This window comes from Dermacentor albipictus, chromosome 10, assembly GCF_038994185.2.
Source record: "Dermacentor albipictus isolate Rhodes 1998 colony chromosome 10, USDA_Dalb.pri_finalv2, whole genome shotgun sequence".
NCBI lineage: Eukaryota > Metazoa > Arthropoda > Arachnida > Ixodida > Ixodidae > Dermacentor > Dermacentor albipictus.
The window spans coordinates 31,412,395-31,438,226 of record NC_091830.1 but is presented as its reverse complement, the minus strand read 5'-3'; the positions used below and the strand labels follow the sequence as shown (position 1 = coordinate 31,438,226).

The following is a 25,832-nucleotide window of genomic DNA, read 5'->3' as shown; positions in this document are numbered from 1 at the left end:
CAGCAAGGCAATTTCAGGATCCAAGAGAACTCATGCACAAAGGTATCGCTTTAACACAGGTCTCACAGCGCTTGTGAATGAGGTATCGAAAGCACGAAAAATGTCAAGGCTAACCAATCCTGCTGTACCTTTGCGGCACAGTAGAGTGTACCTGTAGTCTCAATGCGATCGCAGAGGTGCTTGGAACTGATGCAGCAATTTACGTAAAACCAGGCGGGCTGTAGCCTGCGCACGTGTTGAGACACATGTTAAAAAAAAGAGACAGGACTACTTCCTCAGAAAATTTCCTTCTGCAGTGTCTACTTTGAGAAAAAGTCCAGCACTTCAGTGTTGCTTGCATAGCCTACAAAATCCAGCACAGTGCCAATTCATCCGGTGGGATCTCGACGGGCATGCTTTCTTGATACCGGCTGCATGACTTGTCACAGCGCAAGCCTCAGCAAAGCGTGGGTGACATCGAACCACGATGATCACGACTTCTGCATATGCCAGTACTTGGAGTTCTGCCTGCGAAACAAGTTCGCCAAGCAACTCTCTTTTGCCGCCGTTACGGCATCAGTGATCACGCAACAGACTCTTGATGCAAGATATAAGGAAGGTTGTAAAAAAACAAATGATGGCAGAAACAAATGGCTACGTTACAAGACATTTCTTTCAGAAGACAAAGAAAAAAAAAAGACTTTCTCACTATTTTGCTACGAGCAGAGCTCCTCCATCCTAGACGTAAGGTGAAAACGAGGCAGGTAAAAGCATAAGTGAAACAAGTTGTCAAAAGCACCGCATAGCTAGGTTCAACAAAACAAAGAAAGGCGATACCATTCAAACAGTGTGCTACCGGGCAGGCTCGGCAAGCTGGGAGTGGCATTCAACACAGCTTTGCAGAGGCTCAAAGGAAGCTACACTTCAGCAGGTTCGGTCCAAACCACTAAAGCAATTGGCCAAGCTAGAAGAGCGAACAAGTATGCAACTCACAGCAGATTGCAGAACTTTCTAGGGCAAAGAACTATCTGCATCCACACAAAAGTACACATGCCCAGTTTCAGAAAAATAAAAGCAGCTGCTGTTTAACAGCGTTCACCAAACATGCAGCTAAAGCACTCAATCCGATACAGAACATACCGTGTATCACCAGCACACAAGTAAAGCGTTCAGGTGAAAAGCCTGTTAAATACAAATGTTATTCCTGCAACCTTCGAGCTACCACCTTGTACTTCCCAGATCAGTGGGAGAAGATGGCTAGTTGGACTACCGGCTTGTATGTAAAGAACAAGATCAACATTGTGCAACTCACTGAGAGCTAGTAACTGGCTAGTGCCAGTTGGTACAGCTGCTTTGTTTGGACTTGCCACAGCAGCAAAACAGAAGCAATAATTTTGTCAGACACTTCTGCAAGACACTAGTCTCACAAAGACCACAACAAGCGCAAATGTTGCAACCACATGGGAAGACTACTGCAGTGTAGGGAGGGAAAGGAAATGAAAGCAACATATTTTCAAGAGTAGGAGAAGACAAAAACAATAATCTCTTCAGTCGTGCACAAGGGATGATCGGAAGCAAGAAAAGAAAATTACAAAACACGCAACGTGTCGTCTGCAACGACAAGTCCCAAACATGACACCATCCTTTCTCACTCCGGCGCACGGCACAAGTCCTTGTCTTGGTTTTCCCAACTTACAACCGGAGGAAAAAGGCTTAAAAAAAAAAAACTTCAATAAAAGGAGAAGAGGACAACTTTTTGTGGATGCAGCAATAAGACTTCCTAAATGTTTCACAGAGGTCCATTCTGCACTTGGGGCTGAGTCGGCGCCTGAGGCTGCACCGTCGATGGTGTTGGTGATGGCATCATGGTTGTAGTCGGAGCAGAGGGGTCAGTGCCGTCAGCTGTGCCTGGCGTTGGCTGCGCTGCTGTTGTGGTCGCAGTGACCTCGTCGGCGCTCGCACCGCTACCATTGGCCTTGCTTGCGTCTTCTAGCCTGTGAGGCGAGATGTTGGTGGATTGGACAATAATTCGACAGTGGGCTAGTGAGTCGAACATACCAAAGTTTGTGTGCAAAAAACAACAAAAGGACAAGAGTGGGAGCAAGGGCCAGACACTAGATGCAAGTGCAAACCCATCTCTCACAGTCTGGAGATCACTGGAGACCAGTCCAGCAACCAAAGAAAAAGGGAAGTAATCGAAGATTCTGCTATTAAAATTGCCGCTCATGGCACATGTGTCAACGCACGTTCCCTAGCTCTCAGCAGAAACGAGGTTACCATAATCAGTGGTTATCAATGGTGCCGGCAGTCACCATTGAAGCAATGTGGCCCGCACATCGTCCAACGCCGGTGTACTTGCTCCAGTCTTGTCCTTTTTTTGTTTTTGCACACAAACTTTAGCGTGGGTAAAAGTACTATTACTGTGACTTTTTTTACTTGTCTTCGTTAACGGGTTAACATAGCAAGCTGGGGGAGTTGGTGACTGAACATGTTCCTGGGGCGGGCAGCCCAACCTGGACGAAAGACAAAAGGAAGTACACAATACGAGCGCAGACCAACAAATGGTTTATTTTTTCAAACAAGTGACTAAATATACAGAGAATGTAAACACGTGTGAAGTGACACTTACAAGTGTTGAAAGTGGTGCAGCAAAAAGTACTTTGGGCAGACTGGACGCTGCCTTAACATCCGCCTTAGGGAGCATCAAGGTGCGATCAGGAATGCAACAGGCTTGAATCTCGCCTCGCACTGTAGAAAGTGCTCAATGCAAACCCTTGTTTGAACAAACCAAAATATTGCATGAAAATGTAAATCAAATCAACCGCGAGATTGTGGAAGCCTATTTCATGCATGTCAACTCAGGCTCATGCGTCAGCCAGACTTCCATCGCTCTGCATGATAAAGAAACCGAGTTTATGAATGGCAAGATAGGCTGACACCCTTTCATCACTTGTGTCACTTCACACATGTTTACATTGTCTGTATATTTAATCACTTGTTTGAGAAAAACTAACCAGTTGTTAGTCTGCGTGCGAGCGTGCGAGCGCATTGGAGTGGAGTAAATGGGCAGAAATGGACGTACTGCGGAAGCAAACTAGCCTGTACAGATACGCGCTGTGCCGCCATTCGCACACTTTCTGCAAAGTGTGAGTGTGGTGTGCGTTTCTTTTTTTTCTTCTTTTTCAAATTCAAACTTCAATGTAAAGTTCTGGCCAAAGTGGAGGTTGGGGCCAGATTCGTTTGGGCAGCTCGCGGAATCCTCAAATGTTGTTTGCGGAAAGTCTTTCGTCTACCAAAAGACAAACCCGGCAGCGCACTGTCTCCAGTTCAGCATCCCCAGCCGGGAACCCCTCAAAACTTAAATATGGTGTCGTCCACGCTTCCTTGTGGAATGCGCATCAGACTGGGAGGCATTTTGCATTCTTGAAGCAGAGTGGTGACATGCTCCTGCTGACAACGAACGGTCGCAGCGACTAAAACTGTGAGCCCCCTGCTCATTTTTTTTTTCTTTGTCGCATGTACTACCTACGATTCAGGTTTAAGCTCATGTTTGACAGCATCTGCGAAAACAGTGACATTTCAAATTTGTCGGCATCAAATATTTCCGATGATGCAAGAAACGATCGTGTCTGTTTGTATAAGCGCACTTGTAGGGACGTGGTGCAGCGCAGGGTTGGAAATAACTAGTCTGGCAATATGCACATAAATCGCTATATTTCTGCATGGGATTTTCAAGGGGATTTTACAACAATACACAGACAATAATTGGCTATACCCAAGTTCGATATATCTGGGATCAACTGTATTAAAGTTCGCAGCACAGCTACAATAGAAGTGTCTCGAGATATACATGACACATTTTAAACATTTTCACTGCTGCTGTTGCTTTTGATGCAGACCTCGGTGTGCAGAACTGTGAAGGATTGAAACTGCGGCACTGAGGTTCTTGATAATTTTTTTAATGCAATATTGCTGCGACATTCCATGTACATTTATGTACATAAACATGCTATATTTTCACCTAAGCTGTATATGCAAGATGGATGCTATTCTATTCAACCACCAAAGTTGCTCCAACAAGGTCCATGTTCTTCACTGAATTATTCGTCAGAGTTATTGGGAATCGCAGCGCACAAGCAAAAGTCGTGAAAACTTTCAATCATGGATAAGCCTTTTATCCTAAATCTTGTGGCTATCAAGGAAGCGCAAAAAAAAATATTAAGTGCTCACAATCTGAAAATGATGCAATTTCACTGGCACCAGCGCAGTGGTGCCTGAGTGATGCCATTACAGGCTGTACACGGCGTGTCGAAGCTTTTAAGAGTGCCAGAAATTTCACCGCCCCCAGCGTACGTAGCATCCGCGTACAGTGACACCCGCGTACATAGACACCCGCGTACAGAGACACCCGCGTACAGAGACACCCGCGTACAGAGACACCCGGGCACAGTTAAACACTGTCCGAGGGTTCCAAGTGCAAGACATTAATCACAGTCACTACTTTGCCCTTTGGGGCGAAACTGACAATTTCTTTGTAAGCCAGCAATGCACGGAACAAGAAAAGGTGGTAGCAGTAACTTGCCTTTGCGTTGATATCTGTGTGGCACTGGTGGTCTTTGGTGGCTCCACAGAGGGCAGGGGACCGTTGGCACAGGTAGACGTGGAAACCGGCTTACATGTGGCACTGACGTCCACGCTGGCAGGTGTTGAGTCTGCAGGCCCGTCCACGGGCTCTGGCAAGCTGCAAGGATTTGGAAGGGAAAAACTCTGACGCCCGCTTGTCACCGTGCATGGTGCACAACAATGGCAACATTATTACCTCTCATTCTGAACTGGCACCACCACAATTAAGGAAGGACACATGGATCTTGGAGAGAAACATTTTTGTTATCGACGCTTAACACGTGAAATGTTCTGGAAATATTCAATCTTGCGTGCCGATTACAAATATGCAATTAGTTCTTCAAAGTCACTAAACAGAAAAGTTAACAATTGGGGATGCGATTTGAAAAAAAAAAAAAAAGAAAATTGTACTGCACCCAGGGGGCTAAAATTAAGCTGGTATATTGCTGAATGTTTGAAGAGTGCAACTTTGCACTTTAACATATGTATCGGCATTTTAGCTGAAGTTATGACACATAAAAGTTACAACTCTGCAAATGTGAATTTTTATTGGAGACTTCTACAATATTTCAAAATGTTGCAGTGTCCCAAAGCACTATATCTTAGTTTTTCTTGTACTCTATAACTGCCTAACGTTCACGCAAACAAGAAATCAAGAGGATTAAATTAGTAACAAGGACACAGTGCTGCTCCCAAAAATTTAGGCTAGCAAAAATCATTGCTCGAAATCGAAAAATGCGATGCTGACTGCATACAAAGTTGTATGCCGCATACAAAAGAACAACTGCGTACTGAAATGCACAAAGAGAGACTCCTACAACTATGCTACACGAGTCGCAGGCTAAGTTCGAAACAGTACAGTTATCGTCGGGACAGCTGAAGCATTCGCTATACAAAAGCTGGCCCTCGTAGTGAACAGTGGGCAAGCGCAGAGGCTCCGGTTAAAAGCTCACACCAGCAAGTAGCTTTCAACAGTGCCTTGGACCTACCGGTTCCCTTGAATGCTTGTGTCTGCCGAAGAGCTGACCTCCGCAGAGTTGAGCTCAACGCAGTTGACACCCGAACTGGAAGTGGAGGCCTTCGGCGCACTGCTATCGGAGCACTCGACCTTGGGGACGTCGCCGACCGTCGACTCTACAGTGGGCTTTTGCTCTGTGGCGCTCGGCTCGCAATGGCTGCCGATAGCTGGCGCCAACATCGAAGCTGCTTCTGCATTAAAAAAAAAAAACAAAAAAAACAACGCCGTTCGTGAGTGTTGACTGAAGAGTCCACGATGTGAAAGTAGATTAAAGAGACACTTGGGAAAAAAATAATTTCACAGGAAGATTGATAAGCTAGAAGAGACGTAAAATCACAACGCCGATGGTGAAGCCATCTTCAAGTTCTTGCACCAGCTAGCCATCATGTCATGGCACTGTCAGCTCGCTCGTAGCCAAGTCTATCTGTAAAGGTGGATTACACGGAACCACCAGAACTCGGCAACATTGAAGAAGTTTCAATGAGCCACTAAGCCCAACTACAACAAAAAACTAAGATCCATGATGTCCCACTGATGTTACAACAAGAAATAGAACTTTGAGCTACATTCTCTTTTCTGATAATCAACCTCTTACCGCGAAATTAACGAAAACAGTTTTGAAAGAACACATTATCAGTCTAAACCTGGTTTAGCATTTCATTTTAGTGTCCCTAAAAGCACTGATAAACAAAGGAATAAGAACAGACAGCGCTCGCAAAAGAGGAAAAATACAATAAAATAAAATTATGGGGTTTGACATACCCCAAATAATACAAGTGCTATGCCAGGTACCATAGTTGGGGGGGGCCCGGGATTAATTTTGACCATTAATCTGCAATTTGCTTCAACATGACGATTCTTGCATTGCGCCCCAATTTGCACGTCGTCACCAAGGCCGCGGTCATCAATGCCTATTTAGGGTGCGTGTTACAGCCCCTGCTGTTGTCACACAAAGTTTCAGGGTGGGTAGCCTGTACCATGCAACAATGCAAAAACACGAGCAATGGCACCGATTCTTGTCTTGCAGACAACACTCTACATAAGTTGTCGTGGGAGGCGCGACTCGCGGAAGTGGAATTGGGAAGCCAACTGGCGACCCTTGACCAGGCCCGGCAAGCCGCTGTAACCAGTGGGGCCCTGGAGGAGGGGCTCCACCCACCATAACCAAACAACCTCTACTACAATAAATGTTTACTCTCTTGTCTTGCAAGCAGGCTTGCTCATTTGCAGCTACAACATTTTCACGGCAGAAAGAAGGCAGCAGACGAGAAATTCTGAAAGATGTCTTGGCTCACCGGGGCATTTCGTCGAGTCTGGCTCATTTGAGGGCTGCGGCAATGGAACTGCAGGGGCTTCAACTGTAGGTGGGGATGGCACCTGCTCCGAGGTTTCCATGGCAACTGGCATGGCTGGAGTCGTCGTGTCCGCAGCAGCAGCAGCACTGCGTAGTAGTTGAGGCACAGAATATGCATGCCTAGGTTTATCAAAACGAGTACAGAAGCACCATAGTTCAGCTCGAACTAATCCATAAGTTCAAGATGACAGCTGAAACGCCAATAATTGCTTTTTTACGGACAAATAAAATTGCTGTTATGAGATTATCATGCACATACTGTGCCCAACTGCTCCACTGCAATCCTGTTGTTACGCAATCGCGGTAAATGGTTGAAGCCAAAGTCCAGAGGTCCAGGCCACCACATGAACTCAACTGGGCAACATGCGAAAATTTCTGGCTAGTCGAAAAATGGACAAGACAAGCAGCAAAGACAGATTGCCCTCTGCGATAGCCAAATTTGTCACCATTGCTTGATCTCTTGTATGTGGTTGTGCCCTCAGACATGAGTAAAGCCATTCATGACCCTCTGCGTATGGAAGACAAGCTCAGCTCACCAAGCACCTTTTTTTTTTCTTCATTCAGGCCTTAAGACTATTTTAGGTTCTGCATTGCTCCATTATTCTTCCAGAGGGCATGCTTTTTTCTTTTTTGCACTTGTTGTAATAACATCAGGAGCTGTTGAAGAGTGAAGTTGGGAGCATGCAGTGAAGCCCGCCTTTAATATTACAGTGCAAAATTATTTTTAAAAAATTAAATTTAACCTTTCTGACAATTTTTTTTCTCTTGCATTATATTTATCATCAAAATCACTTGCACGAACAAAAAAAAATAGTCCATCTCCTTTGCAAGCTTTTTCGCATTTCTTTTACCATCCTTAGGAGGGATGGTGTCCGGACAGAGGACCGACGTTTCTGGCGAATACCTCGACTTCCACTCGCTACAAACAATTCAAAATTTGCACAGCTATTTAAATGTGTTTCTAATTCTTCCATTGAAAACTCGAGCAAAAAAGTTTAGTATGGAATTGATAAAAACACAAATGGAACACATTTGTTACTTTGGTAAGGGCACATAACGATTCCTTCTAGAGCAACAAAAGTGCTCTCACATCTCTACAACACGGTGATTTTACTGAACTAAATTAAATGCATTTCATAATTGCAGTCCTGAAATACCTGTTTAGAATTTACATTCTAACTAGGCAGTTTTCGGATGGAGAAAGTAGTAAGTAAAAAAAAAGTATTCATTTAAAAATTATGTATTTAGTTGAGTCTCAGCAACGACCACTTGACAATGAATGAAATTTCAGAGAAAACGTTCATTCATCGCAGAGAAGATGTTCCTTAAACAAGTCAAAACAGCTTTTTCAGAAATCTTGTTTTTAAGTTTTAGCTGTTCGACCATCTTAGTGCACTCTGCAGCATCATCTGCACCAGATTTCTTTATGAAACGTTTTCCGGCACTTGCCACGGCCTGCCTTCGTTTTTTTGCATTGGTGTTGTACTGCGTCATTTATAGCGAAAATTGGAACATAAGCAACCTCTTTAGAAGCCACGCCCACTTTCATGAGCGGGTATGCATCAGATGCGCAATTTTTGAATTGCCTGTGGTGCAACCACAAGCACGCCACTCGCTGGACATGTTCTCCATAAGGTGAAGTATTTACCTACTTTTGAGAAACAGTGTTTTGGACAGATTTTGGGCACCATCCCCCCTAAAAGGATTAAGCATACAGAAGAGTCCCTGGAGGAAAAAGATGTGGAAGGACCAAAGCAGCCATGTTTGTGCAGGCAAGACTGTATGGACACAGACTACAAACTACCATAGTGAATCAAGCTGTTGGACCCTGTGGGGATGCGCGACTCTCGCGCGTCCCCTGATGGTTTTCCCGCATAGCGCGCCTCCTGTAGTGCGGCTTCGCCGCGTGGCCTGCGTGATGCCCGCGGTGGTCGATGTGGTTGGGGCGCAGTGCGAGAGATGGCGCGAGTGTTGCGCTGCTAATGCCGCTGACAGGCGAGGTTACTTCGGCGTCGAAAAGAAGGCGCTTGCTCTCTTTGGGTTGGGGAAGCAAGCGGGACGGACGTGCCATGCCGCGCGCCGACCCATGCTTCTGCGAGACCGTCTCGCGTGGCCGCCTTGGACACCGTTCGCGTGACAGTACGCGCGAACGACCAGGCGTTGGGATCCAGCATGGGGCGAACATATTCGCTCGCTATGTGGTTGCGGTAAGTCGGACTTCTAGATTTGTCGCGCGCCCATCGGCATGTTTTGTGGATAGCAACTCGGCTAGCGGGCATTGATCTATGAAAGGTGCAATAAATGCCCTTGTGATTGTTTGCACTACTGTGTTGTCGTTCCTTTGTCCCAAGAGCACGGAGGAGAACCCCATATCTCCCACAACCCATCTCTACAGTTCCCCCCCTGTCCCTTCCTTTATTCTATGTCACAGAAGGCACACAAAGCATCAATAATGTGTAAGGCTGTAGACCATTGTTGCCGTAAATCCATAATAAAGCCAAGGTGATGACGGGTACTCACGCCTCGAAGTTGGCAAAGTTGTCAAACGTTGCCCACCCGGAATCGACGTTCGATGTTGCGGCGTTCTCCCACGGACTCGTTGTGTCCATGGCAACTGTGGCGTCCACTGCGATTGGCAGGAAGTGCTATCAGTTCGTTTTTCAACACTCACAGTCCTGTGCTACTCCAGGGGGTACTTGCCCCCAATAGTTTATGCTGCACAGAGGTTTCTCCAGATGTGAGTGAGATGTCTAAGTGACTCCTTACAGGAATGGGCCAAGATATATACCAAATGGTGCAAAACACTGCCTTGACAACAAATTCCTTCACACTTTGATACATGCTACTTCTAACAGGGTTCATTGTGAGAGCACAACACGACCAGTAAGATACGCTAGCATGTGCCGAGGGAACACAAGCTACCAATGATACACGATTTCAGAAAATCTTGTATCTGTATGCCTTCAAAAAGACTGCGAAACAACCGAAATGAATTTGCAGATTTGGCAACAGTGGCTCGAATGAGTCAACATCCCTCGACTAATTCCAAGAGCTCGAACTGTAAACTCACGTTCGGCCGCTTGGTCAACGTCCATCTTGACTTCCTCACTCGTCGTGGCAGCGGCGGAGGGCCGCGGGCCATTCTCGTCGTCCGAGTCGCTGCTGTATGGCTCCTCGCTGTCGTCCGTCAACCTCCTGAGCAGCAACAGGCGTTGAGCCCTACCCACAATTACTCGACCCGCAGACAGGGCCCCAAAGAATATGACACTATGCTAAATGGATGCTATGCGCAAACAAATGCATACACAAGGACAGCCAAATATTAGCCATTCATGTCATCAAGTTTCCACAAAAAAGAACTACTAGAGGGAACTCCTGTAGTAGTGCCTAAGGGGTATTCAAGGTTAGCGAGCATAGGAATGGTGGCCAGTATGTGCCGTTTGCGTAAACTTCACCCTGGCTTCAAACGGCTTTGCGGCTATGCAAATTGATCATTTTCAACAAAAACATTCCGTTATAAATGCAACAACTCAAAGAATATGCATCTGTGCAAACACTTACTGCTTTGCTGTGTTCCGACTAATTGGAAATATTGGAAGATACAGCACGACATAATGCCACAAGAACGTCTCAGGCAACAAGCACTAAATTCACACAAATCCATACACTACCCATTGTTCCCGCGGTAGCTGAACTGTCGTAGCACCAGAGTTCTCTGTATAGTAGTATTTGTACGAAACTCTATGGCTCGCTGTTGCATCAACAGCTATTGCACGACTCCTCACTGTCGTTTGTCAACCCCCTGAGCAGCAGCAGCAGCAGCAGCAGACATTGCGCCCTGACCACAAACACTCGTCTCAAGGATGACCAGACGCCAAAAAGACATGACACAATGCTGAACAGATGTTATGAGTGGACAATGTTGAGCAAGGGAAGAAGTCTTACATGAGTGAATGAAGTGGGTGCTTCCATCTAGTGATCAGGAGAGATACCATCACAGCCCTTTCAGTTTACCACATAAAGCACAACGAGACTGCTATAATGTGCCAACTATCTTATACGGAATGCTAAAGAGGAAGAAATGCTAGATCAGTTTAGACTGAGAAGTGTCCTTTCAAGGCTCTATTTCTGTCAAGTTTGTGGCAAGCGGTTGTTCACGAGAAGAGAAAATGAGGGCCACGCTTTCATTTTTAAAATTTCGCGCCACACCCCTGCAGCACCGGTATATTAGTGCGACTTCACAGATTTCAAAGTATTTTCTTGCAGCAGGGCTTTCAGCGCGGCACGCACTGCCGTGAAGCCACCACCTTAAGGCCAGGTTCTCCACCCTTCAGTTTCGTTATCTCCAAGGGAACCCACACCTCTCCCCCCCTTGCGTTTTGAAGCTCCCCTCTCCCCTCCACGGTCCCCCTTTCTCCTTTTTACGGAACACCATTTTGCATTTAGTAGCTCGCTAGTAGTGCCCGCAGCAACCGCAAACTTTGATCACAACGAGCTCCACTCAATGGCCATCTTAGCGCAGCAGAAGCTGATGACAAAGCTTTCACACGATGGAGCAAATCGCGATGTGAGCTTGCCGATTGCGTGTCACATGATCGTACGTACGTCACCGATGCCTGCGGTGCTCCCTCGGTCTGTGCGAAGTGCTTTGCGATACAGCTCGGTCGTGTTTGAACCGTCGCTGTTGCCCACGCGAGAACTGCTCCATCTGCACCGTCATGCTCTGTTGCGCGAATGCTAGCTGCGAAGTAATTCGATTCACGTCACATGTCACGCGACTGTTTTGTCCGCAATCACGCCTTTTGTATGAATCCAGCTTTATCAGCTTCTCTGAAGGGGGGAAAGCTGGCTGAAGATATGATGTGGAGGAATCGTGCATCAGTGAACAAAGACCTTTTGTATTTTAGCGTTGTTGCATGCCGTTATTTCCACAGGTTATACGTGCGATTTATACAGGCTGATTTTTTTTTTTCTTTCTGGGCTGCTGTAATTGGCGGTGTGGGTTATGTGGTGGCAGGTTAATGCGGAAGCATACAGTACACTTGTGACAAGCACTGAGTTAGTGGCAAGCAAATACACACCAATCAGGCTGAAGGTGCTAAACAAAAGTTAATACTTACTTCAACACAAGCCTACAAACATTAAAAATAAAACGAAAAGTTAGACAATCGTAAAAATCCTTGCGGTAGAAAACTGTGCTTCAACAAAAGCCAGCCATCTCTGCATAGGCTTTGAGGTAACAAGGCTGCAGCTGAGAGCTGTCAACTGTCAACGGAATACTAAACGTAGAAATTGCACATCTGGGCCTGCCTCAACATACATCTCACTAAAACAGGTTTACAATGCAATCCTGCATGCACCAATATTGTCGACAACTTTAAGTTTAAGCCTAAAGTGGCAGACACGCAGCACTGGTCCATCTATATTTCAAAACATGCTACTAAAACAGTTACCACGCATGAAATAGAATGTGCAATTTAATGACAACTGTACGAAACACATTTTGACATCACTAGCAGCATGGTCACCGCACAGTATCAAACGCATACGTCGGCACCTGGCAAGGTCACGTCAGAAATGCGTTCCGAGTAGCGGTCATTCAAAGAAGCAAGCAGACAGCGATATCAGCACGTCTGCTTCGAAAGAATGGTCAAGCAATACTGCAACACAAGCTTTTTCTCCTCTAAAACCTTCCAGTGGGACTGGAACGATGACAGTACCTGCGTCCACGCGTGTCTGGGGACAGGACAACCTCCTTGTCATCCCAGATGTCGTCGTCGCTGTCCGCGTCGTCCAATGTCTGAACCTTTTCCCGGCAGATGCGTTCAAAGAGCTCAGCCTGACTCTGCTGTAAAAGAGAAAAAAATAATAATAAATAAACTGTTCACTTCCCGCACCCTGTCTACTTTGTCCCACTGGCATCTGTAGCAAAAAGCCATTCCATCTAACATTGTTCAAACTGAATTAAAGAGAAGGAAAACTCAAATAAAAACTTGTATTAAAAACCCGACGTTTCAGAGCCCAAATAGCTCCTTCTTCAGGGGTGTTCAAACAGTATTCACTTCCCATCAACAGGCTGAAGTCACTGCGAGTTACCAGAATGATGGAACAAGCAAACTGCCATGAAGAACCAACCCGTTCGCTACTCAAGCCTGCAAATTTGCAGCCTGAGAATTTAAAAACTTTTTTGAACTGTTCCTAGGTGACAGCACTCGGCACTTTTTTTGATACATTTACTCAAAGTTCCTAGGCTTGCAGCAGCAGTGATCTTGATCAGAGGCCTCCTGCATTTGAAGTTTTTCAGTTGGTGTTCACAACAAAGGCGGAAGTGCGAGAGGCATTTTTTCTAAAAATTTAAATACAACTGGGCAAGTAGCATTTTCTTCCATCTTATAATTGCATGCAATGATATTTTTATAACGGAGGTTGAGTACTAATGATAGAATTATAATGAGGAGTACCTACATTATCAGACTAGCACTTGAATGTCTCAGGGGTGTCTGAAATCGTACCCTGGGCCGCTATCTTGTGCACGTTCAAAAAGCCGACGTTCGATTTCGCCTCGCGCAATGGTCCAGGCTGCGCCGATATCGCGGCCTAGGCCAATGTAGTTCAATCACGCGAGGCGAAATCGAACGTTAGCTTTTCGAATGTGTACAAGATAGCGGCCCTGCATTTTCCTCTATTTCTTTATTACTAAAGATCTATAACATTGATGGCTCAGGTGTTCTTGAGCATTAACCTATCACTTTAGCTTGATTATATATTTGCTGTTAGTATCCCTTGAAGGAATCGCCAGCTGTCGTCTTTCACTGAGCACTCTGACCTGCTGTGCGCTGCAAGTTTTTAACCAACGTCACAAACAGCGTTTCTCGTCCAATGATGTTCCAAATGGCATCTCAACTACCTCGTCCCGGCGTGAGCAATTCTACAGTGCTTATGCCGCTCACTTTTCCTGCAGAAAGACAGTTGCAAATAACTTTTTCACATTTATAGGTTCATGCAAGATCTACCAGCCGCACAGGCTTGAAATGCATGCTTGAAATGGCCGAAAACTTCTTTAAACAGAAACTGTGTCAGGAAATTAATTTGGTAAATCGCAAAGATAATACAAGTTTTTTTTTTTTAATGGAACTAGGATAGGGAAATGAAAGCAGTTTGTTACAAGGCGGATTTCATTAAATCGAGGTTCATTATATTGAGGTTTGAGCGTACAGCTATACTGTACTCTCGAACCTTCCACGCAGTGGTCACAGAAACCGCTAATCATGCATGTCACTTACCATGTTAACCTCAGGCGGGAGCTGAAAGTTTGCCCTTGCGAGCTGGTCGAGCTGACCACTGCAAAAGAGAAAAATGAGGTGAACTTGAAGTCCATGATGTTGCCTCAGGAATGTCTTTTTCACCCCATGTACCTTTCAGGCATTTGTGTCTAAACTTGTACACGTGAAGCCTATGTGTGAGCCTCCCAAGTAGGTTTGTTAACATGAGCAAAGCATGCACTGTATATGCTTGTATAAGGGCCCCACTTTTCTCTTGCAATCTTGACAATGTGTCGCTCTTGTACAGGAGGGGGGGGGGGGGGGGGCAGCCCATTTTGTTCCAATTTTTCCAGCTGTGCATAATCCTCGCGATTCCTTTCTACTAGAAACAGTGTAAGCTATTGTTTCCGTGATGCATTTATTTGCTCACGCATGCATACCACGTACCTGGAGCCCGCCCAGTTCTCAATACTGTCACTGTCACCGGCAGCTCTAGCTTAGTTGGGCAGTACACTCTGGGATACAGTTGTCCTCCATGTCATCCATGCCGTTAAAATATTCCTCTGACTTTAAAGCTTTTCACCACAATCACCGAAGAAAGCCACACAGCCTTTCTTTTTTTCTTAGCAAATTTTGCTCTGCCAAGCTGGCAGTGCGGCTCTAACATTAGTGCAGCATTTATTTGAATGTACTATATGGTAAGAAGTAACAGCACTCTATGACCAATGTCTGCATTACTTGTCAGTAGTGCTAATGTCTTATGTAGGAGCTCTCCTCTTTAATTGATTCTGACAGCAGTGATCAAGATCAGGCTAACCCAGCCTCTTCCCAATTGAATAATTGTGACAATAAAGGTAAACACCATGATTAGAAAAGCTTTCGTTGTGAAACTCACTCAAAATTTCATATTTTCTATAACATTTTTCTTCAGTCTACTTTTAATGGTGCTGAGGACGCAGCAAAGCACTCAAAACTTGAAAAACTCCCACTGCATGAATTTGCTCAATAACTCGGTACTGCTAAAATTCAACTACGATACATCAGGATTCTATTTATACATTCTTTTCGAAGCTGTGTTTGTCCCCCCCCCCCCCGTCATCTGCATTTCAATAACAGCCCTAGAACTCTGCAGCTCAACAACAGGCAATGTGCAAAAGTTCAGCCACTCACACGAGGTTTTCGTCCGCCTCGACAAACTCGTCATCGTTGAAGCCAAATTGCTCGACGAAGTTGCTTGTCACCTGCTCCATCTGGTAATCAGAAAAGGCCTACGGCCATATTCGCACCCACGTCACGAAATCCCGCACCACAGTCACATCAAGGTGGCACAGAAGGCGCCACAACACAAAGCACTAACTGTTCACAACTACGCAACTAATACAATGGAGATTATGATGACTAACGGCTAAATGCAGCAAGCTGGGCAAGAGTTAAAGCAGTGCAAAAAGAACTGTGCGATCATAAACACCTAGAAGGAGCAGAAAGCTTAGGATAAAATGAGGCAATGCAACAGCTCCAGTCACACATGCGAGTACATGCAAAAATGTCTTGCCAAATAGTGCAGATCAATGTGCTATGTAATGGTCTAGGCATGACAATATTTCTTTTTCTGCGAAAGGACCTGAGCAGGTACTATGTAGCGATTCCATTGGCTCAGTTATATTCCATTATCAATTACCTCTCACGACCAGCTGACATTGCATTTTTTATTGAATCAATGTGACAATTACGCCTTCTGTACAAACCCATCCTATATGTAATAACACCTCAGCGAGTAAGAAAGCAAAAATGAATGAATGAATATATGATAGCTTATGCAGAGCACTGCTTTAACCACGGATGTAGTGCAAAAGGTAAAAGAAAGGGAATAGAGTTCCCACATTATTCTAGCCCTTGCTCTGAGGCATTGCTAGGCAATGAACCCGATTTCTTTCCAGCAATTTAAACTATTGTGACCATGTTTGCCAAACAACACTGCTGTCAGCTGCCATCAAGCCATGTTCAACTCATGGCAACTAGATAGATTAATGACCTACAGTGAGACCTGGGACGAAACTTCTTTACCTCACTCAGGCATTTTGTTAATCCATTTTGTAAGCCACTTACCACTGCTGACATTATCTACTGTGAATATAGTGAATCAGTATAACACAGGACACGACCTAAGTGCTTATGCTTTCAGCTACACTACGTGTTTTGTAACAAGTCTTTCACAGCATGACAAGTTGCAAAAATATGTAGTGATAGACCAATAAGTGATAGTAGTACTCAAAACATGGCAACCATGATAAAATCCCAGCCCCTGCAATAGCTTATGGCGTCTGCAGTACAGAAAAGTGCGGCCTTCCAAGATCACTTGCCACTTCTCTGAGGCTGGAAGATTATGCAGTTACTTAAGGAATGGAAAATTTCCCCAATGCAAAAGGTTTTGATGTACTGTAAGGTTACAATACTAAAAGGAACAAAACAAGGAAAAAAGTAAGCTTGGAAATAAACACTATGGGGACCTCAGAAACATTCTATGCTACCTCCCAAAGCATTTAGCCGTCTCTCCCAATTCAGGCAGGTGCCCATTAGCCAAGACAATCCGACAGGCAAAGGCCGGTCGCAGCCACAAACCAATGACGAAGGCAATCTACAACGTGCAGCACAGACAGTAGTAAAATCAGGGCCAGGCAAGAAAATAAGACACGTGAGGTGAGGAGACAGACAGACGGCACGTACGCACAGAATTTCACACAAAAACTACTAGAAGGATGTCTGGTGGCACTGTACGGTACTGTCCAGTACGGCACTGTACTAAGATGGCAGACACAGTGCAAACTATGGAGAAACATGGAGGTGCATTACCATTGGCTTAATAACAAACTATAGGGTGTCGTGAAGTGAATGCAAGATTTGGTTGGCCACGCTTGACTCCTATAAGTTGTTACAGCGCTCATAACAAAACCTGAAGTTGTGAGATCCAACACAACTTCACTTAAAACGAAGCAAATGATCGTTTGCTGAATGTATGTATACTGGCAGCAAATCTCGCCATGTCTCACCACGTCGTATCCCGCAAGGAAGTGTCCATTATATCCAATATTCGTTATAAGCACATATTGGATACATGCCGATATCAGAAAGGTTTACTTAATGAATTTTTACGTTTACTTCATTAGATCCAATTATTCATTCTATCTGTGTTTCTCAAAGCATCGAATTCTGCACGTCAATGCACGCCTAAGCTGTCCCCTCAGTTGGAAAGACAACATGCAGACCTCGTGTGATTCATATTAAACAACGGTGAAAGGCTCACATGCCACATATTGGCACGGCACGCCACTGATGTGCCATCAAAACCATAATATTAGATCATATTCTCTGGTCTGCCTCCAGCAGACCAAAGAAAATCACTTGCATTTCTCTCCTAGACCGAGTTGCAATATCTTTCTTTTTTTCCCCCGACATTGGAATGTGCACTTATAACGGATATCGGACATGAAGGTATTTTCAAGCCTCATGTGGCTCTGTTACAACAAAGTTTGACTCATTAACCAGCTTGATGACCACTTCCTTCCCAAACTGACTTCCCAAACTGACAGTCATTAAAAGGGACACCAAATAGCTTTACACCAGTAAAGTACTGTTTCAAATCTCTGTTTTCATTAATTTAGCAAAAATCTGAGTGCCATTATATCCATGTAAATGTCACATATTTCAAAATAGTCCCTCCGTACTTCAAGTAGGCTGTCCCAAGTTGGGATGGCCTGCCCGTCCAGACATGGAAGCAGCCCGTAGCGGCTCTTCCCTTGTAAAGGGGTTTCAGAGTCGCTCCTCAGTACCTGAATAAAGTTCATTGCCTGCCTGCCTGCCTGCCTGTTTACCAGGTACCAGTGAATGAAGTAAACAGAAACCCGACCACATGATGCCAAGTGGTGTGACTTTGGGCAATCTGATGCTACCTTGAAGTTCAAGAAAACACTGTGTGCAATTTGAGATTTAGGTTGTTGCGAGGATTTGATTTGGAACATCGGAAAGAGATATGATCAATGTTACCATAACTGTTAATACACCTGGGCTTAAAAACATGAAGAAACTATCACTGAGCTGTGCTAAAGGTCAAGCGCATGGGTTTGTAACCCTTGGCCGGGGACTCCCCAGCTTTACGCCGTCAGGGGGCACTGATGACAGGGGGCACCCATGAGCTGCCTGTAACAGCTGGGGTCCTTGCACCCAAGGCTCACATCAAAAGGCAGAGATGCCACAAGTGAACAGCTCTTCAGCAGTCAATCAGCCAGAGAAGATTTACGCAGACCAATAAACAATATTTTTTTTAATTACTCATTTGGGTCAGGCAGGCACTTATCCCACGAAGTGTTCAAATAACCAATGATGATGAAGTAGCACATGTATTAACTTTGGTGCTACAACCCCGCCTGGTCCTATCCTACAAAACGTAAGGTTGTCTGCAGAACCAAAGGGTTCCACTGAACCCAGCTTGGGAACCCCACCTCTGCACAAATGTCACAAGTACACCTGCCCACCAAAGCTAGTGGAACATGGAAGCAACCAAGGAGCTTAGCTAGTGTGCGTTCTAAGCAGGTCAGTGAACATCAACAACTGCAGCATTTAACCGTCATGTAAACTGTGCAATGTACACACTGACAACTTTCACAGATAACTCTCGCAGACAAATCCCCACAGTCTCATTTACGAAAACGGACGTCTTACTACAGCCTTCATGTTTAAATAAGGCAAAATGCCAACACCCAGTTTCTCAAATTTTTGTTTCACATTACTTCTCTTCATTATGCAAATACGACACCGTTGAAAGTAGCACGCTAAGCCAGGCCTGCCAACCTGTGTACTTTCGTAAAAATCCTGTTGACCTAACAGCAGAGGATACCAGATTTTTTTTCTTTTTCTGTGCTCTCAGATGTTCTTTTCGCGGTATAACTACACTCACTTTATTACCAATGATTTACCTTTAGACGTAACGCACAAGCAAGTTACCATTTCAGCGACTCTGCTCTTGGCCATTTGGCTTGCTTCAGGAGCTTGGCCAAATAAACTTGTTCGAAGCAAGCACACCCTCCAGCATATGGTGTCTTGTGTAGCTGGCAGTACAAGTACCACCAAAATCTCTTTTCTTATGGCTTTTCTTTCCCCAACAGAACTTATTTTCCGCAAAGCTTGAAACATTTGCAAGGTCGCAGAATAAGCCCGAATTCATAACCTTTAGGAAAAATTTGCGAGATTTTGCAGGTATGCTATACGCCGATGTGACATTTTCTACGAGCAACCAAAGCAGAAATCACTGTCAAATTCTGCTGGACTACTTGGCGCAGTAATGCATGCGCGAAAGCTTCACCCCTGTGGCTTCTCTTCCATTGCCACAGAAAGTTGGATGAGAGTATGCCATGCCGTGCCCGTAGCTCACTGCACCCTATCCTATTCCCAAGTTCCAGACCCTGCGAGCAACAGGTGAGAAGGAAATTCACCTTCCTAGAGTTCAGAGATTCTAAAAAGCTTCGATGCACAGGTGGTGCATCTTCAGCCACACACAAAACATCCACATAGCTTCCATTGTTTGCACTGTGGTTCAAAGTCTCCGCACCAGAGTGCCCTCTAGTAGCCTTCGTATGAAAATCTATGGTTGTGGAAGGGGAGCAAGGAAGGGAGAGAGAAGTGAGGAAAGAAAGAAAGCCTATCTCACCTGCTGTACAGACCTCGGGAAAACCTGCATTGTGGGAAGTGAGGAAGAAGGAGGGTTAGCAAACAGAATCATGAACCCCTCAGGGGGAGGAGAAACAAACGAAAAAAAAAATAAAACCCAGAGCCCAAAGAGAGACGAAGGGTCTTTTTGACGGGCAAACAGGGTGAGTTGCGTCGCATCACATCACAAAGGCTAACCCCGCCAGCACCTCAAACACTAATCAAAGACCCCCTTAAGGATAAAATCACAAAAAAAAAACTCGAAGCCCAAGGAAAGAGTGAAGGTGAGTCATGTCACGGCACCATGTGACAAGAAAATTCACATTATTCTAGATGTCGCATTGTGGGGGCTAGTCAAGCCCGCACCTAGTCGCACACCAGTCGACTAGGTGCAAAGTTCTCGTAGGGAAACGAAAAACACTGAGATTGTGGAAAGAGTGTTTGCGAGTCCCGTCACACGTGACGAGAAAATTAATCCTCCTTGAGACTTGACGTCACAGGTGTAGTGACGCTAACATGTCAGACTGATAAAAAAAAAAAAACTTGGAGAAACAAAAGACCCAGAGCCCAATAAGAGAGAAAGGACAGCCTTTGATGAATAAACGCAGTGAGTAACGTAAAGCCAGCACCTCTTAATTGTCACACATGGGTACATCCACAAGAACCGCAGGCAAGGATGGAGAGGAAAACAGGCGAGGCTCGGTGAAGTGTGACAGAATGGTCCCCAAATAACAGGCATTTCGGGACATGCTGAACCTTTCTTTTGCCAGTTCACTTGTCAAAATATGGTTGTACTGTCACAGCTAAGTCGTCACAGTTGTAACTATGAGCAATAAAACGAACACTGTTCTGAATGCCCTAGAAACTCTACAAGCTCTCTCATTCATGCAGCTGAGAGCTTCTCTTTTTACCTGATCATCACAAACCAGTGCATTTAACACATTCAATGTGACATAGGTCACGGGTGGGCTCCTGCAGTTTTTCTTCCTATGCGGCAGTACAGGGCTTTTCCGCAGTGCGCAAGTGAAGTCTTTGCTAGAAATCGGTGAGAAAAAATTATTGTTTCTGATCAGATGCATCATGGTGCCCTTTCTCCACAGCTTGAGTAACTTTCAAAGGAGCACAACTCCATGGCGATTCACAGGTGGGTTACGATGCCCCAGAGGAATACGACAAGTGACCCCCCCACCAGTGGATCACGATGCACAGGAATTCGTACTGTAAGAAATTCTCACGCAGCGAACATGCTAAAAACGATGATGGCCCATTCACACAAAGCAAAGCAGGGAAGCATCAAATAAGATCCACACTGGATTTCACTAAAGAAGAGAGAAAACTGCTGGGAACTGTTTCGGCCCACAAGACTGTAAAATGTATTTTTCTGCCTAGAATGCAAGAGCGAAGCTGCCAAACTGCTACCAGCTATACACACAGTTCAGGCACTCACCAGTCAGCTGTCACAAAACCCGCCCGTGTATTTTACTGAAATCCCAAGCATACCCACCAGGCCTTCGGATTGTAATTTCCTTGCACCATAACAGCTGTTGCTAGCCCTAAAAACATCCATGTGCAGTGCAACTACAGAGTGTACTAGGCAATGAGGAGACCGGATGTTCTTCCCAGCAGCAATATTTCTACTAAGCTAAACGTCACAAAGCATGAAAAAAATTATTTTCTATCAACAGTGCATCTGCTGCTAACCTTCTGGAAGGTTTCTCCAGAGTTCCAGGTGGAATAGCCTACAATGGTCACCAAGACTGGTGCTTTGCTTTGCTGTTTAAACGAACTTCATAGGCAGCGTTTCAGAATTTCGTTTCACAATCTAAAGCATGACATTCAGTGTCCTGGTGATGGCGGCAGCAGCCATAACGAGGTTCCTTGAGATGACCCCGACACAGATGCATATTCCGATTCCCATTTCTGCGGAGACAGTACCCCAAGGTCAGTCTTCTGATTGGCCCACTCCCACATGGAAAAACAGGCACGCACACTGAACTAGTGTGCTGTGTTACTATTCTTACTGTCACCATTCGTCTGCACGACTGCATTATCTCCCTTCTGCAAACAGCTGTGCACAAGGGCCTATCTTGCCATAAATCCACAAAGGACTTCATAACTTGATCATGTGTGAACATAGCTTTGTGCATGCAAGCAAAAGTCACATAATGGCTTTTACAGCCAGTAGCTGTTGTGCAACTGCCCTGCGTCTGCTTTCCGATGCTGCTTCCCATCGAAGAGTTAATGCCGAAGTCGCAGAAGTGCAGCACTTCATACCGCAGTCCACAGATTGATCTCAGAGACCGAAGACTGCGGAGAAGGCCGTTGCAACCGAACCGGTCTATGCAGCTACCGTGCTGCAGCCAATCGGATTACGCTCTTTGGGGATGACAATCAGAATATGACTCCTGGCGGCAACCGCTGGCTACGCACCTGCTGAAGCGCCGCCTCTTGGTGGAAGCCGACATCCCGAAGATCGATGCACTCGTCATCGTCGGTGCTGGATACGTTGGGCATTCCGCCACCCTAGACCAAAGCACAATAAGCCCACCATAAGCTTTCGCTGCCATCACCTGCTTATCTTAAGCGTACTGCTGGGCAGGGGACTCCAATAAGCACAATTTTCTTAACCCCTTCTGAGCCTTAGACGAGTTGGGTTCAATCTTGCGTTTCTGGTAAAAACAGCCAAGGACGAGCTCAACTAGTCTGCGGTACTTTCGCTTGGTCATGCTTTTGGCAGACGACAGCCCACAATCCATGCAGAAGTGAATTCATTCTTTAAGAGGATGTAAAATAACAACTGGGATCTTAAAAATTTATTTGGGCATTTTTGGTCACAATCTGGAAAAATAGCATGGCACAGAAGGGGTTAATTACACCTGTTGGGCATTAGTCAGCTTTCACGGTCGCAAACAAATCTAAAGTTGTTGATGTTTGCACGCAGCGTGGCTATGACCTGGGTATTACAGGGCTGCTATAACAATGTACTGCTCAGAACAGCTTCACCAAGGGTAGCACTAGGGTTGCTAAATCCACAGCTTTTGTATTCTGCAGTCTTAACAATTAATTCAAAGAGTGCCTTGGATAGCGCAAAGACTACGTGTTGGCAACCATCTTACCCAGAATCTGACATTTTCATGCCTTGCTATCACTGCAAGGGATGACTTCTGTAAACTACACACTCCGCCAAAAGGAAAAGGGAGGGGGGGGGGTTAGATCAATCTGCTATGCACTGCAAAGGTGGCCATCACTTTTGTACATTAGTGCGTACTATTTTTCCGGAGGCCTAAACCAATATGAGCACTTTTGTTTTCGATGTCTGCACTTGGCACAGTCTGCAGTGGCACAGTTTTGGCTTTTATGTTTAGATCACAGTTCATGCCACGTTTAGCGACTAGATGACTAGCAGCACGACGTACCGTGACAGCGATGATGTTACGGTTCTCTTTTATGCAGAAGCAAGAAAAGATGGTGGCACGAACTGTACCACGCGCACTGCTGTTCGCGTTTTATTTGACGCCAACGGCAAGTACAGTGTGGTAATACTACCCCTATACTGCGATATAGCTTCTGTTTTCTTAGATGTTTCTTTTCTCGCCTTCAGATAAAAGATACCCAGGACAGAAATTAAAAAATTGCAGTATAAGGGAAGCATCATCGCACATTGCTGTCAAACCGGATGTGTGCGCCTATCAATGCCGATGACTGGATGGAGCGCCGTATACCTTCAGTTATGCTCTGGACACATATTCCGCTGTTCACGCTTCATGTTGCCTTCATGTTGCCTACATGTTGCCTTCATGTGGTCTTCATGTTGCCTTCATGTGGTCTTCATGTGGTCTTCATGTGGTCTTCATGTGGTCTTCATGTGGTCTTCATGTGGCCTTCATGTGGCCTTCATGATCGCGCTTCATTACGGCGACAGTTCAATAGACAGAGAGAGCAATCCTTTAAACTTCTGAAGAAGCTTGATCTTGAGCCTGATGGCGGGTTGCTTAATGCTTGACATGGAAACTTCCCAGCAGCACAAAATGACGGACATGAATAAAAACATAATACAGCACCTAGTATATTTGTCCGATACATTCATTCATGATTTATTCAAAAACGACAAAAAACATTTGTCAACATCACTGTCAAGGAGGCTGATAAAAAAAAGGCATGACTGATAAGTCCTGGTGATCAGCAAACAGCCACAAAACCAAAATTGCTGAATGTGTGCTGAACAGATCCAATATGCAACAGTACCAAACATTTTACGATAATGACGTAAGGTCAGGTTAAACAGAAGCACCTAGCTCACTAGCTGCCCAATAAAGCCAACATAAACAAGTGTGCATCAAATTTCATGAAGTATCAGTTTCTTGGTCCACTGCACAAAATTAAAAGAATCTTGCCCAACTTACCAAAATTACGGTGTTTTTCTTGTTTATTTCTGCAAGCGTCTCCGTAGTAAATGTCTTCCAGCGTCCCTGCATGTCCTCGGGAAGGTCTGAGAAATGGAACGTGCAGACGTCTTCGATAAGACTCTTTCCATGGTTAGGCGGGCCTCATGACAAATTAACACGAAATTATTCAAATTATTAAGGGCAACCAAACAGAACCTCAGTGCCATTGTCAACAGTGGTAGGTGTTCCTCTTGAGGTAGCATATAACATTTATATCCACATTTTGTTTCCAAGCTCAGGTGCTATAGGATGACAGCGATTGAAAGGATGCTCCACATTTGCTGCCAAGGCTGTGAGTGGCCTCAGCAATTACACGTATGCCGAGGAACGTGAACATGGGAGGGAGGGAATAGCCGCCTCAACTGGTAAAGCTCCTACCAAGTTGTCACACCTCCACTTATAATTTCCCTATTATTTTTACATTTCAATTAAAAAGCATAGTTCTGTGATGCTTTCCTTAGCTTCATTCAGTCGTTACCAATGATAAATGAAGCCCCATGGTTTTTCTCATTCATTTGGCCTTTCCAACGTTACCGCTCACTGCCGATTTATTGCTATGATTACGTAGTCGCTATAAGAGCAACCTTATGCATAGCTCGAAGCTAGGGCAGGGAAACTGCTTCTGCCGTTAACCCGCTATTAACAGCGGCACTGAAGCTCCGATTTAGTGGCCCTATATAACTTTTGTTTTCCACTCCAGTACATACTGTCAGCTTTCCAAATGCTCCAGGACAAGCGCACCTTTTAACCGCTCTCGCACAATTTCAGCGTTGTTCCCACCGTCCGCTGCGGCTACGATGTCATTGACGATTTTCGTAAGGTGGCCCATGTAACCGCGCCGGTGTTTTCCGGGTTGAGATCTGGGAAAAAGAGACAAAATTTTCGCAATGGCAACCTTCAGGCACTTGAGTCAGCATATCTTTTTTTTCTTTGTTTGCATGTTCGAGAAACTGGCCACGTTTCGCAAGCTCATGGTGCTATGCCTAATGAGTTCTAAAATTATCTGGACATGCTAGCAACACTGACAAGGAGGTGCCCACATCACTTTTGTTGATGTGCATAAGATGGCGATGATATTTCTAACAAGTGATGTTCAAAAATCACTAGTGCAAACCTTGACTGCAACCTAACCGAAAAAAAATTAACTTGATTTTTCTAGCATTTCTTCTCTCACAATAGTGCCCATGCAACTTGAAACAAGATGAGATTTCAGTTGAACCTCGTTAAAACTAAGTTGCGTTTAACACATACACTCATTATATCCAATATTTGTAAGAAGATACATGCGTCTACCCACTGATATTAGCAAGAAACATTTTCGATTTGCTTCGTTACATCTGCACTTGGTTTATCGAGGTTTGACAAGATAACACCTTCGGTCAAAAGCTCATTGCTACACTACTTGTCACAAGGCTGGCCAAGCTCTTTTCTGAAGGAGGTGCAATGCAGGA

General features: G+C 45.0%; 1 protein-coding gene across 7 annotated transcripts in view; it reads right to left on the bottom strand.

The window, feature by feature from the left end:
• Positions 1 to 1,459: 1,459 nt before the first annotated feature.
• Positions 1,460 to 25,832, bottom strand: part of fmt (phosphatase 6 regulatory subunit 1-like protein fmt) — a 54,063-nt gene continuing 29,690 nt past the window's right edge. For 2 of the 7 annotated variants that reach the window (XM_070526986.1, XM_070526983.1), the window contains exons 12-26: positions 25,123 to 25,241; positions 24,340 to 24,425; positions 22,367 to 22,459; positions 19,938 to 19,961; positions 15,407 to 15,504; positions 14,258 to 14,315; positions 12,695 to 12,822; positions 12,095 to 12,106; positions 10,920 to 10,946; positions 10,045 to 10,169; positions 9,495 to 9,600; positions 6,916 to 7,061; positions 5,592 to 5,811; positions 4,562 to 4,720; positions 1,460 to 1,973 (exon numbers count right to left, since the gene is read on the bottom strand). In XM_070526986.1, the coding sequence (XP_070383087.1) occupies positions 1,769 to 1,973; positions 4,562 to 4,720; positions 5,592 to 5,811; positions 6,916 to 7,061; positions 9,495 to 9,600; positions 10,045 to 10,169; positions 10,920 to 10,946; positions 12,095 to 12,106; positions 12,695 to 12,822; positions 14,258 to 14,315; positions 15,407 to 15,504; positions 19,938 to 19,961; positions 22,367 to 22,459; positions 24,340 to 24,425; positions 25,123 to 25,241 (1,606 nt within the window). In that variant the 3' untranslated portion in view covers positions 1,460 to 1,768. Of the gene's footprint in view, positions 1,974 to 4,561; positions 4,721 to 5,591; positions 5,812 to 6,915; positions 7,062 to 9,494; positions 9,601 to 10,044; positions 10,194 to 10,919; positions 10,947 to 12,094; positions 12,107 to 12,694; positions 12,823 to 14,257; positions 14,316 to 15,406; positions 15,505 to 19,937; positions 19,962 to 22,366; positions 22,460 to 24,339; positions 24,426 to 25,122; positions 25,242 to 25,832 lie in introns of all 7 variants that reach the window. The other 5 variants (XM_070526984.1, XM_065444653.2, XM_070526985.1 and 2 more) reach the window with 5 other exon arrangements.